General features: G+C 40.9%; 1 protein-coding gene across 10 annotated transcripts in view; it reads right to left on the minus strand.

Moving 5' to 3' along the window:
- Positions 1-653: 653 nt before the first annotated feature.
- Positions 654-12,734, minus strand: part of sidt2 (SID1 transmembrane family, member 2) — a 32,646-nt gene continuing 20,565 nt past the window's right edge. For 7 of the 10 annotated variants that reach the window (XM_021466516.2, XM_021466514.2, XM_021466515.2 and 4 more), the window contains 9 exons: positions 12,422-12,539; positions 9,267-9,403; positions 5,963-6,071; positions 5,696-5,772; positions 5,534-5,580; positions 5,348-5,453; positions 5,155-5,265; positions 1,430-1,543; positions 654-1,160 (listed from right to left, as the gene is read on the minus strand). In XM_021466516.2, coding sequence (XP_021322191.1) covers positions 1,098-1,160; positions 1,430-1,543; positions 5,155-5,265; positions 5,348-5,453; positions 5,534-5,580; positions 5,696-5,772; positions 5,963-6,071; positions 9,267-9,403; positions 12,422-12,539 — 882 coding nt within the window. In that variant the 3' untranslated portion in view covers positions 654-1,097. Of the gene's footprint in view, positions 1,161-1,429; positions 1,544-5,154; positions 5,266-5,347; positions 5,454-5,533; positions 5,581-5,695; positions 5,773-5,962; positions 6,072-9,266; positions 10,388-11,724; positions 12,540-12,734 lie in introns of all 10 variants that reach the window. The other 3 variants (XR_012391140.1, XR_012391141.1, XR_012391142.1) reach the window with 2 other exon arrangements.

Genomic DNA, 12,734 nt, shown 5'->3' on the forward strand with positions numbered 1-12,734 from the left:
CCGTAGAGCGAGTGATTTGAGGAAAAAAAAACATATGATTGGGAAAAAAACAGCCTATGCCGGTTCTTAAAAGGAGCAGTCAGTGTTTTCGTTTTGTAATCTAAATAAATAATTGAAGTGAAGAATTAGGGCAGGCCCATTCATTTTATTAATTTTCCTTAGTTTATTCTGGTTTTATATTGGAAACACTGCAGGTGCGTGGAGATGATCTGTTGTTATGTTCTGTTACTAATATGTTTGCATGTTAAAATAAATCAGTATTTTAAAATGCAATATTAAATGTGTCAGACACAAAATAGACACGTCAGTTTTAAAATAACTGAATAATAATCTGACCAGTTAACCGTTAATATCAGATTAACGAGCCGCGGTTGTCGGTTAGCAAAATTAACCGAAATGAGCATCAATACTTATATCTGATCTACAGTGAATCACAGCCTTCTACATCAACATTCACCTTAAACAAACATTGAACTTGCTCAGACAAGCACTAAAGTGCAGAATTGAACTGAATTTCCTTCAGTGATGAAGCTCTGGTTCAGCATTATCCACTGCTCATCTGGCATAATCTGGATTGTATAAAGCGCTCTAGAAATAAAGATGGATTTTCCTGTGTCCGTCATCATGAAGTCAAACACACGATCACAACCGTCAACAATCGTAAAAATGCTTTATTCAGTAATCATTCCACTTGCTTGTGTAAAAACAGGACTTCTGTAATTGTTTAAGACAGTGCAAAGTTGATTTCGTCATCATCATGAGATCAGTGAAGCAGCTCGGCTCGGATTTACCAACACGGTCCAAAACCACAGACACGGAAGGCCACAGACGGACACAAACGCAAAGAAAAACATCGACTCCACCGTCACAAAGATGCATTGAGATTTGCAGGGCAGGACTGAAGCGATTAACACGTTACATTAACCGTTAACCTCGCGAGGAGGGGAGGAGCTCTGGCAGTTTGACTGGCACATTCACTGTCCTATCAGAGTGAGGCTCCACCCACACAGTCTCTGACTGGCAGGAAAATACATTCAGGCAGCGAGGCTTCTCATTGGCTGACAGCCCCTGTGCTGCTCTGTGATTGGCTCCGTCCATCAGAAGACGTATATTTTGTCTCTTTGAACTGAGTCGAGGTCGTCGTCCATAGTGAGCAGAACCTGCGGCGGACACATGTGTGTGTGTTAGCATATAGAATAAACAAGACGTGTCACTCGTGCTGTTTGGAATGGGGAAAGGTGTAACAGTCAATACATTAGATTAGAACAAACACAATGAATAATGTTTCAGCATTAGAGGCTGGACACACTCCCACACCGCTGACACATAACTTGGTTTAAACATTGCATATGAAGTGATTTCTGCATAATAGATGACCTTTAAAGGGGCTATGGTATTAATCTCATTGGCTCTGATGTTTTGGACTCACCAGGAAGGACCCAAACATGGCGATGGAGGACAGGAAGTGCCAGATATCGTGATCGTCGAAGAAGGACAGCAGGATACACTCGCGGTTGTGCTCTCGAGATTCAGCGGGAGTTTTCTGCACACACACACACACAGTTTGATCTGGTCAACATGACGGCGCACAGGTACACAAGCTCACTTATAGAGGGATGGAGGTCACACAAACAAACATAAGCCAATTGTGCGTCATTTACTGGGTTAAAACAGAAGCTTTGACTGAGCAGAGTGTTTCTACACTGCTGCGCTCTGAGGATCTGAAGAGCTGCTGTTATCTGTCACTTTTAAGTCGCTCTGGATAAAAGCGTCTGCTAAATGCGTAAATATAAATGTGTTTTGGTCTGTTGAACATGAAAGAAGAGATTTTGAAGAATGTTTGAAACTGATAACCGTCGGCTTCCCTAGTAGGAGAAACAAATACTATGAGAGTCAATGGTTACCGATTTCCAGCATTCCTCAAAATATCATCTTTTGTGTTCAACAGACTAAAATAAAACTCACTGTGGTTTGATACACAGGGTTTCTGTGGGGTCTTACAAAGTCGAAAATAAAAAAAAATCTAAATTTTAGGCCTTAAAAAGTCTTAAATTGGCTGTTCTAGGTCTTATTTTTCGGATGTAACGCTATATTTAATGCTCATTTTTATTCTTTTTTGTTGCTGTTGCTTGGTTTTGTAGTTCTTTATTTCTACACTTCTAATATGCAGGGGTGATAGCGTTCCGGCACCACGCCGGATTTCCGGCGTACTGTGGCTGCAGGGGAAAAAAATCAGGTTCACGGATATTGATCTGTCATTTCTCTAGATTCACAGAATTCACTCACTGCTGAAAGCGCCGGATTGGTTTTTATTAAGTGCCATTTTGTGTGCTCGTGAATCATCTTTTGAGTGTAGACGCCATGTAAATAAAAGATTAATTGTGTAATTTAGAGGGCTTTATAAATTATAACGGATCTTTGTGAGATCTCTATGAACTAAGATTAGTGACGCTTTTTAGTGATAATAAGAGGAGCGTGCTTTGCACTTTCCAGGCTATAATCCATTCAGAATTTGTATGAAACTTTCGTTTTCGGCACATATACGCTGATATGTTTTGGGAATGACATCTGCATATTTACGCTGGGTTTATTCTCGAAATAACGGTGAAGCAATAGACGGGACAAAAATATATTTCCCCCTTCTCCTTAAACAACTTAGTGTTTCAGCTATGAAATAGTTCAGTTTTGTATGTAGCCTAATGGCAAAGTGTTTATATTTAGTTTCGTTTTTTATTCAGCTTATTCAGAAAAACGTTTGGAGCATTTTAAAAATAAGTTTTTTTTTAACGAACAGCGCCCAGCGGAAGACCATCATTGTCTGTTTGATCAGTTTGCCTTCTCAGATCATCATGACTTGCCTAAAATAAAAGATATAAAACAGTTCAAGTATAAAACAATGGTAGCTTAAACGTTAAAGAATGTGTGCTATTAGGCGCATAGTTTGCTTATAAAAAGCTTGCAGGACATCGAGGCGCCAGAGCAATCACTTGCATTTTTTCAGTGGGAGCAATTTAAAGTTATCCGTCATTTTTGCTCACAAAGTACGAGTAATACATCAAAAAACGTTACAGCGTTTTTATAAAATAAAGAAAACCAAAATTATGCGCTTTCTGTCGTCTGGTTTTTGAACAGGAGCGCTTAACAAAATGAAGCAAAATGTATATGCCTCACAGACATAATAAATATATTTATAGAAAGCTTTAAATTATTACTTAACGAAATAAAACAAATCGAAAACAAAAAAACTCCTTCATGTAATCCGTAAAGATGAATTTCAATTTAAAGTCGAGTCCAAGAGGAGATTGCCAGTCAGGATAATTGCGACACTGACTCAGAATAAGTTTATTAATAAATAATTAAGATATGTCCTTACTCTTTCCTCGACACATTCATTGTTATTTGTTTTTGCCGGTGCTTGGGGCGAGTTTTAGCTTATTGTGTGCGCTTGAACACGGATTCACAGTAGCAGTTTTAACATGGAGTGACACGACATCTGACGTACAGATGACACTGGCACATGCCACTGAGTGTAGTGACACTTCCGGTGGCACGTCCGGTTTTCCACTGTCATGTGTCACTCGCTAGTGGCATGTGTAGTGACCTGTGTCACTCAGAGTGTCACGCTGCATCGACAGCCGGCGAAGCTTATGACATTAATTAACACGAGCAAAACCATATTTAATCATTACGCGACTTTTAACCTAATTTATCGCGTCGCAAGTTAGTTTATTTGCTGAGCTACTCCACGATGTTTTAATTTAAACGCATTTATTTTATGTATTCGTAGTCATACTTCCGTACGTAATATAGTCATTTGACAGTACATGTCAGTCAAATTTATTGTGGCATGCTTATGTATGGGAGGGGTTACACTTATCTGTTGTACTGTATATTATTGCATCCTGGCAGTTCCTTTGTTCCCTACAATATGGACTTCTCTATGTTTTTAATTCATTCATTTATTTTATTATTTAACTTATTTTCATTTTAAGGTATTTTAAATAATATCCTTTAAAAAGTTATAATAAAATGCATGTTGAAAACTCATAACATATATGCATGTAAGATAACAGGTGTCATTTGTCTAATGATTTTTAAATATTAAAGCAAAGAGACTTATAAGATTAATGTGCTTATAACGTGCTTATACTGACACCTGGCACATGTCACAAGATCACTGACACTGGCATGTGTCACTGACATTACTGGCATGTGTCTAAAAAGAGCCACTTGACAATAATGATGATCAGGGTTACATATAGGCTGTTAATATATTTGGGCCCAGGGGCCCACAAGTTATGTGTTTAAAGTGCGTTGCATACATAGTACCCCCACCCCTACTCACCTCAGGGGCAAGGAAAAAAGTTCAGGCTCAGGAATTTTTTTCCACTATCAGCCCTGAATATGCTATTGAGCTTAGTGCGGCTGGCGAATGTGACGTCATCGCTGTGTTTGCGGAGGTTTGCTTTGGGTGCGTGCGACGTGATTTTGGCTGGCAGAGCTCACAACATTTGATTTGAGTTGAATATGAAACACTCTGAAGAGATTGTGTCTGAAACAGGCACTACTTTACAGACATCTTAAAGATCCGTCCATGTGTGATCATAGGAGAACCAGACGAACAATAATTCTGGACCAGAAAATTGCAACAGCAGTGGGAAAGCAGGACAGTTTTTGTAAAAGTTTAGAAACACCTGAGGCATAACTTTGTTCAAACTAAAGAAAAGCTCATGGCAAAAGTGGAGCTCCATGTGGTTTTATTATTACAGAATATGTTTTTCCACCATTCAGACTCTGATGTACTGTATATATATTACAATTTTAAATGTGAAACAATTTACAAGTTACAAACTAAAATTAAGGAACAAATGATTTCTTTGATAACTGGAAATGAATATATGAAGCCATCAGTTTACAGTATACTGATGTCTGTTTCTCTGGGCTTTACTGGTGATGATGGTCAGAAATCCTACTGGGGGCGGGGCTAAAGATTGTAGAGCCCCCTCTGATTGGTCAAATCTGATAAACAACTTATGCATGTGACACATAAATGCTTGGCGTTTAAATACATTTAATGCATCACATCTTTCTGTGATATGAACATCTCGATGTATAGTGTGTGTGTGTGTGTGTGTGTGTGAGAGAGAGACCCACCTGCCATGTGCTGAGACCTTGAAAGAAGAAGAACAGAGCGAAACCCCAAACCACAGCGGTGAAGAGCACACACACCAGCGCCAGACACTGGATCCGCTCGCCACTGCGCAGCTGCACACACACACACACACACACACACGGTTGATAAATGTGCCTGAGCTCAGTAAAGCAGGAGTGTGTGAGCAGAGCGCACCTTCATTATGATGTAGAAGGCGAAATACAGCAGCAGGTTACAGATGGCGATGGCCAACAGGTACGAGGCGAAGTCATTGGGGCGATTGATGAGTCCGTACGCCGCCCTGCGCGCACACACACACACACGGGTCATGCGTGGGCTCGTAATTATATGACTGATAAAGAGATGATGAAGAGAACTCACAGTGACCAGTTCACAATGTTCCCCATCACCAGCAGAACCATCCGATCCTACACACACACACACACACACACACACACACACACACACACACACATGTCAGACTGGATCACTGCAACAGCTGTGTATGTGTGTGTGTGTGTGTGTGTGTGTGTTTGTACTCACAATGTACATTGGTCCACTGCACTGGCGGATACAGTCTGTGTAGATCACATACAACATCCTGCGCATGATGCCAGAGTCTGAAACACACACACACACACACACACACACACACACAAAATCAGCCCCTCCTGCTGCATACGTCATGAGTCTGTGTATGTGCATGTATGTCTGTGTGTGTGCGTGTTTCTGTGTGTATGTGCTTATATGTAGTGTGTTTGTCTTGTGTGTGTGTACTCATTCCTGTGTGTGTTTAAGTTTGTGTCTCACCCAGTCTCCAGCGGCCCATGTAGTAGAGTTGTGTGCTCAGCAGCATCGTGGCCAGAATGTGAATGACAGAAAACACAATCCAGAAGGCCATGTTCCCTTTACCAAACACCTGAAACACAAACACACGTGAGCACACAACACAATAAACTGTGTGTGAGAGAGTGTATGTGATGGTATTGTCATGTGTGAGAGTGTGTGTTTTTGTGTTTATGCTAGTGTGTGTGTGTGTGTGTGTGTGTGCGCATATAGGTGAGGGTGTGTGTATTATTGTATGTGTGTGTATGGGTGAGTGTGTATACTTGTGTGTGAAGGTGTGCATGATTGTGAGTGTGTCTATCAAGCCTGTGTTTGAGTGAAGGTCCTCTGCTCCTCCGTGTTAATGAAGGAGACTTGAGCACAAATAAAAAAGTTAATTACACTTGCAATAAATGTCCTGAAAGATAGTTCTGGTGGATTAAGGCACTGGTTATTGTGCTGAAATAGGTGCAGATCTTCATTTTTGTAAACAGTTTGTTTTTAGCAGTAATTTAATGCTGGGCGTGTCATCGTGATTGACAGCTGTGATTGACAGATTCTCAAAGCAGCGCGTCTGAGCTTCAGCAGGAGACTGAAGTGTTGTTATTCAATTTCTGTGTTATTTTACCATGATGAAATGAGTTCAGCAGTAAACTACAGTTTCTGACATACATGATCTGGTGGAACTCTGTTTATTCGCTAAGGTCAGGGCTTTTTCGGGCTTTATTAGTTTGCTGATACACGCCTAACCACCCAGATAGCAAAATACACTCGGGCCAGTTCCGGCTAGATTCTCGCCTGGCGGAGACTTACCTCAGCCTTATCCCTCAGCCCGATTTCGTCTACTGAACCTACTCCGGATGCCTGTGGTCAGGCCCGGCGCCAGGATGTCAGAACTGAGGGGGCATTTTAAATCCACACGGGGGCACTAGACCTGGTGACTGATTTTGGTCTCTTTTGTTCTTTTATTTAGGCGATTTATTCACATTTATTATTACTTTGCACTAAGTTACTGACCTAAGGCAGTAATATATGTTTTAATAGTAATAATAATAATATGCACAGTTTCGCTATTAATGACTTTATTAATGACGGTAATGCAACGATACCGCTTATTATTGCAGACGGATCATGGCTTCAGTGCCAAACGAGTGCTTTAAATCATATTATTCTTCTTATTTATTTCCGTTTTATTTCAAATAACAGGCCTATGAATGTTTAAAGTTTTAGGTAAAGACGTCAAATTATGCCCACGCATGCAAGCTGACCCACAATCAGACTATTCATTTAACCGGTAAATAAATATAGTAAAATCAGCTTAACCGAGTCATCCTGCTTCACATAGCCTATTACCTAACAAACATCAGTGTCAGGGAAAAGCTAAATGTTACAATCTAATGTCATTCAAAACAGTTACATTAAGGCATTAGTGTAGCCAGAAAAATACCTAAAAAAGAAACCTAAATTCACAGTTATTACCATGAAAATTGGTTAAATTTTGGCACGGATAACACAACTCAGGCTGTAGAACTTTTTTCATCATTTTAAATGTAAAAATAAAGATTTATATTAGGCTGTCTTAAGTGTCTTTCTTTCATGATATTGTCTGGTTGTCATTTGTAAACCATTAGGCTAGGCCTACCCGTCATTTTATTTATTTATCAAGCCTATTTTAATAGCTTGTTTTCAGGTTATTTTCATTTTAGGGCCATGAGCTACAAGTCAAAACAAACTCGACATGCTGACTGTATTTTAGCTCTTAAAACAGATCTACAATATATTTTATGTTGTTTAATTTTGCATGAGCTAATAGCAGTATAGCCTAAATTACATATTTTAAAAGATGATCATTCTGCCTACCTGCAGCACGTGAGAGGTTTCTCGGTTGATCTGCGGTAAATCCACTTAAGCACTATAAACCTATTGCATTCATAGCACTGCAAACTTGACTCCGCAGGCCGATCATCTTTAAACGCAAAAGGCATTTATTATAGCTTGACTGCTGCTGCATAATGGGATGTTTCTCTACACACCTGTAAAAGTGCGCTTTCTAGCAATGTCAAAATGAAAGCAAACATTCAAAGGGTTCTGCGTTTTGTCAATTTTAGCTTAATTGTAATAATATTAATAAATAAATTTAAATATTATTTATAGTGTAGCCTACTGTGGGACTGTGCAGTAAACTATTTTTATTAAAACATTTTTATTAGGCTACATCTTCCCGAATAACTAATGTGAAAATGACTGGCAGTTGCGTCTCTGCTAAAATTAATTTAGCAGCAAATTTCTTCTGCGTTTTTAGAGCTCAAGAGAGTTGTGTTTAAAGAATCAGTTAACCAAAACATGTAATGAATTAAGCTGCTCATCTCATGTCACCCACTTTTCTCTGTTGTGAGTTGAGTGCGCCTCCATCGCCGTGTGCGCGTTTTATTTACGGGCGCACCAGACCTGACGCGGGGACCGGATCTCTGGACTATAGGACTAGCTTTAATCTCACCATTTTCATAATTCAATTGCTGTGTCATACAGTTTAAAATATATTGGATAATAAAATATTGGATCTGCAGAGTGGATGCGCGCGTACTGAAGAGCGGTGTTATCGCGTGCGTACTGATCAGCTGTGTTGTCGTGCGCGTACTCAAGAGCGGTGTTGTCGCACGCCTACTGAAGGGCGGGACCGAAGGTGTGCCGCGTCGCGGGGGCACTTTTGATCATTTTGAAAGGGCACTCTTTCTATCCAAGACTAAAAAGGGCATGTGCACTGCACAGGTTGAGCCCTATGTGTGCCATGCCTGGTGAGTGAGCATGTATAGTTGACGTCTCATTCACACAGGGCGTCAGCTTCAACACTTCACATCCACTGTGAATGGGTGACGTCAGGCGTTGCCAAACTGCATTGTGGATCCGTCAGCGCCGCTTCAGAGGTGTTGCTCACTGCAGAAGTTAGGACTTGCTCAACCTTTCCAGTGCCGACAGAAGCGTCAGCCAATCAGATCGCTGTATGCAAATACACCAGCTCAGACAGTGGCCTATTGCTGACTAATTTCATTGGCTGACGCTGCTATGATGATCGCATCAGCCCCAACTTTGGACACGCCCTCTGTCAAGCGCTGACGCTGATACCCCGAGTGAATGGGGCGTAAGGGTGTGTATTGTGTGTGTGTGTGTGTGTTGTTTTTAGTGTGCATGTGAGTGTGTGTGTGTGTGTGTGTGTGTGTGTGGATTTGTGTGTATGAGTGAGTGCATATGGTTAAGAGTGTAGTGTGTGTGTGTGTGTGTGTCCTCTCACCACCCCCAGCACAGAGAAGAATATGACCGCAGCCAGGCAGGCGTAGGCGGAGTATGCGCTGGCGTTGATGTCCGGGTGTCTCTTCTGATACAGCTTCAGCATACACAATCCAGCGATCATATACATGAAGGACGTGTCTGACACACACACACACACACACACACACACACACACACACACACACATCAGGCATTACGCAGTGGATAAATTAGATTCACAAAGATGCTAATTTAAATAAACCCCGCCCCTCAAGCTAACACCATGCTTCAGTCCTGCAGGTTATTTACTCTTCCTATTTGCTCAGCAGAAAATGAGTCATAGTAACAACAAGAGGGGCGTGGCTAAGAATATTGTGTCTGATTTGTCAAACTGCAGTCATCAGTGATGGAGCCAACCCAGAAGCAGAAGCTCAAGCCTGTTTCCCACCGCACGCGCAAGCACAGCATGACCAGTGTGTGTTATTTTGTCGTCCATGTTAACAGCTTTCATACCACATGGAAAAGCAGTGCGAGGCGTGAGACTCATGGTCAATCAAATGAAATTAAACGATTAAAAACGGCAACAAATATTAAGGTGGGCCCAAACTACAAAACCAAGTATAAAACAATTGTAGGATCAGTTTTCTTAAATTGCACACTGGTTTGATCATGTATAAATATCTTTATAACTGTAGTGTATAAATATTATTATAATATAGGCCTACATCATCCTGACAATCACAAACTAAATGAGATGATATGAGTGCACCTTAAAACACACGAATGAATGCCTCAGAGAGGGAGAAGCAGACAGCGCTTCAGGATCTTTATCAGTTGTAAAATAAAGACCTGCAGGTTAAGGAAACAGCATATATGAGGACGTTGCCGCAGGCCTTAGTGCAGATGAAAAGTAAAAAATGTATTTATAGACTGATCGATAGAGAAAGAGAGAGAGAGAGAGATCTGTGCAGCTGCTGCAGACACAGTCGGTGTGAAAGGCAAACGCCTGCACACTGCACCTGCTCTCCATATGCACTGCGCACGCGCTGCTCACACTAGCGTTGTCATGATACCATTAATTAATCTTACGTTACTATACCAGCTGAAGCATCACGATACCAAGTGCGATACCGTGATTCAGAACTCCAATTATAAAGAAAACTGTCAGAAATACTGTATTTTAGGTTCTCATAGGCCTACTTGAATGTAATTCATAATTCCCATGAGGCCAAAAAGCATTATCTGCCCCCCACTTCACCTAAAATGTTCAATCTTTTTGTTTATTTTGTAGATAACCGACCAACAAAAATACATTAAAATACAGATGCAAAATAAACTGAATGGAAGTTTTTCCAACAAAATTAGGCAACAGCTGAAAGCAGAAGTGTACACACTCTAAAAAACCGAACATAACTTTTTTTTAAAGTGTCTGATGGTAAATCACACTCAACATTTACTATTTTAGTTCTCCAGGATTACCTAAATAATTTACATTTGCTCAATGCCAGAATAATGTGAGAATTTTTTTAAGAATTCTTTATTAATTTCTAGACAGTCAGACGTTTACACACATTTCCTTGGTATTGTTTAGCTTTGCTTTTAAACTGTAGAACTTTGGTCAGATGTTTTGGGTCTCCTTCCACAAGCTTCTCACAATAGTTTGCAGGAGTTTTGGCCCATTCCTCCTGCAGAATTGCTGTAACTGAGTCAGATTTGTAGGCTGTCTTGCTTGCACAAGGTTCTCCAACTCTGCCCACACATTCTCTATAGGATTGAGATCAGGGCTTTGTGATGGCCATTCCAAAACATTCACTCTGCTGTCCTTAAAGCACATGAGAACTCATTTGGCAGTGTGCTTAGGGTCATGGTCTGTTTGAAAGAGCCATTTGTGGCCAAGTCTTAATGTGTTGAGATGTTGCTTCAGTATTTCTCCATAATGTTCTGTCTTTATGATGCCATCTATGCTGTGAAGTGGACCAGTCCCTCCTGCAGCAAAACAGCCCCACAACATGACACTGCCGCCCCCATACTGCACAGTTGGGATGGTGTTCTAGGCTTGTGCGCTTTCCCCTTTGTCCTCCAGATGTAACACTGCTCATTATGGCCAAACAGTTCAATCTTATCTCCATCAGAGCACAGGACATGTCTCCACACATCAGTCTTTCCCCAGTGTCATTCAGCTAATGGTAATCTGGCTTTGTTGTTGATTCTGGCTTTGTTGTTGATTTTCTCATGTTGTCACACAGGGAAGCAGTGTGTTTGAGCTTTTCCTTCAATACTATTCTACAGTTGTGCCTCACATTAACTCAAATGTTCTCAATCAGCCAATCAGAAACTTCCAAAACCCTGACATCATCATCTGAGCTTCATCAGAGGCAGAATAATCTGATTGTTAATCAGAATAAGCACATTACCCTCTGACTCTTCTTAAACGGTTATGTGCCTTTTCCTGCTTTCAGCTGTGTGTGAAGAGCTCACACATGGGTTCAGTGTTTCCTGTTGCTGTTTTGTGTATTTCATCTATTTGTTTTCAGTCTTATCATGGAACAATCCAAAGTAATAAAACATTTCACCTAGCGAGTCGCTCTTTTAAAGAGATCATCGCGGTCGCTGATAAATCATATCAACAGGAGCAGAAATGAACTGATCCAGATGTGAGGTGGACTGAAGCGTTAGAAAGCGTGTAGCAGGCTCCATAACACGAGTGAATTTTACAGTTTTGTAAGCTTAAACAGCTCCACAGACTATTCCAATAAAATGATTTACTGTTGCACAAATGTGTGAGCAGCTGAGTGAACATCCTCTACTGTAGATACAGCCTTACTGACGACAAGCTGCAGAGGCTCCGCCAGTATTTAGAAGCCTTAGTATTACGATAGTACCATAGCACCGGTACACCGTGCAACCCTCGCTCACGCTCTGCCTGTGGTGTGAAACAGGCGTCACGCTCAGATGAACTACACACAGAGTTTATTCAGCAGATTCACCTGCTCAGATGAATTATTCAGCTGAAGAAGAGCAGCGTGTGCTGGCCCAATAACCCTGAACATTCACCTTTCACACACAGTTTAAAATATTTCAGCAGACGATCACAGCACAGGCAGATCACTTATCCAATGGTCGGTTTTAGTTATTTAATAATAATATCTGCTCATTATTGTGTTCAGTCAGACTCACCGAATTGGAAGTTGGTGTAGTTTGGGCAGACGTGGTAGCAGGCGCTCAGCAGCCCCTCCATCATCAGAGCTGTGCCCATCGCATAATACAGGCCGAAGTGCTTGGGGATACCACACTCCTGACACACACACACACACACACACACACACACTGTTGAGAAAAATGGCTGACGATTCATTTTGTGAGTAATTCTGCAATGGTCCTCTTTGGTGCTCATACAGAAATCTCATGTAGCCAAATATAGACATGAGCTGTATATAAACCCGATATATAAACACACACGTGCAGAATTATAATTCTTATGACTGGACAT

The sequence above is a fragment of the Danio rerio genome, chromosome 15 (genome assembly GCF_049306965.1).
Source record: "Danio rerio strain Tuebingen ecotype United States chromosome 15, GRCz12tu, whole genome shotgun sequence".
NCBI classification, from domain to species: Eukaryota; Metazoa; Chordata; class Actinopteri; order Cypriniformes; family Danionidae; genus Danio; species Danio rerio.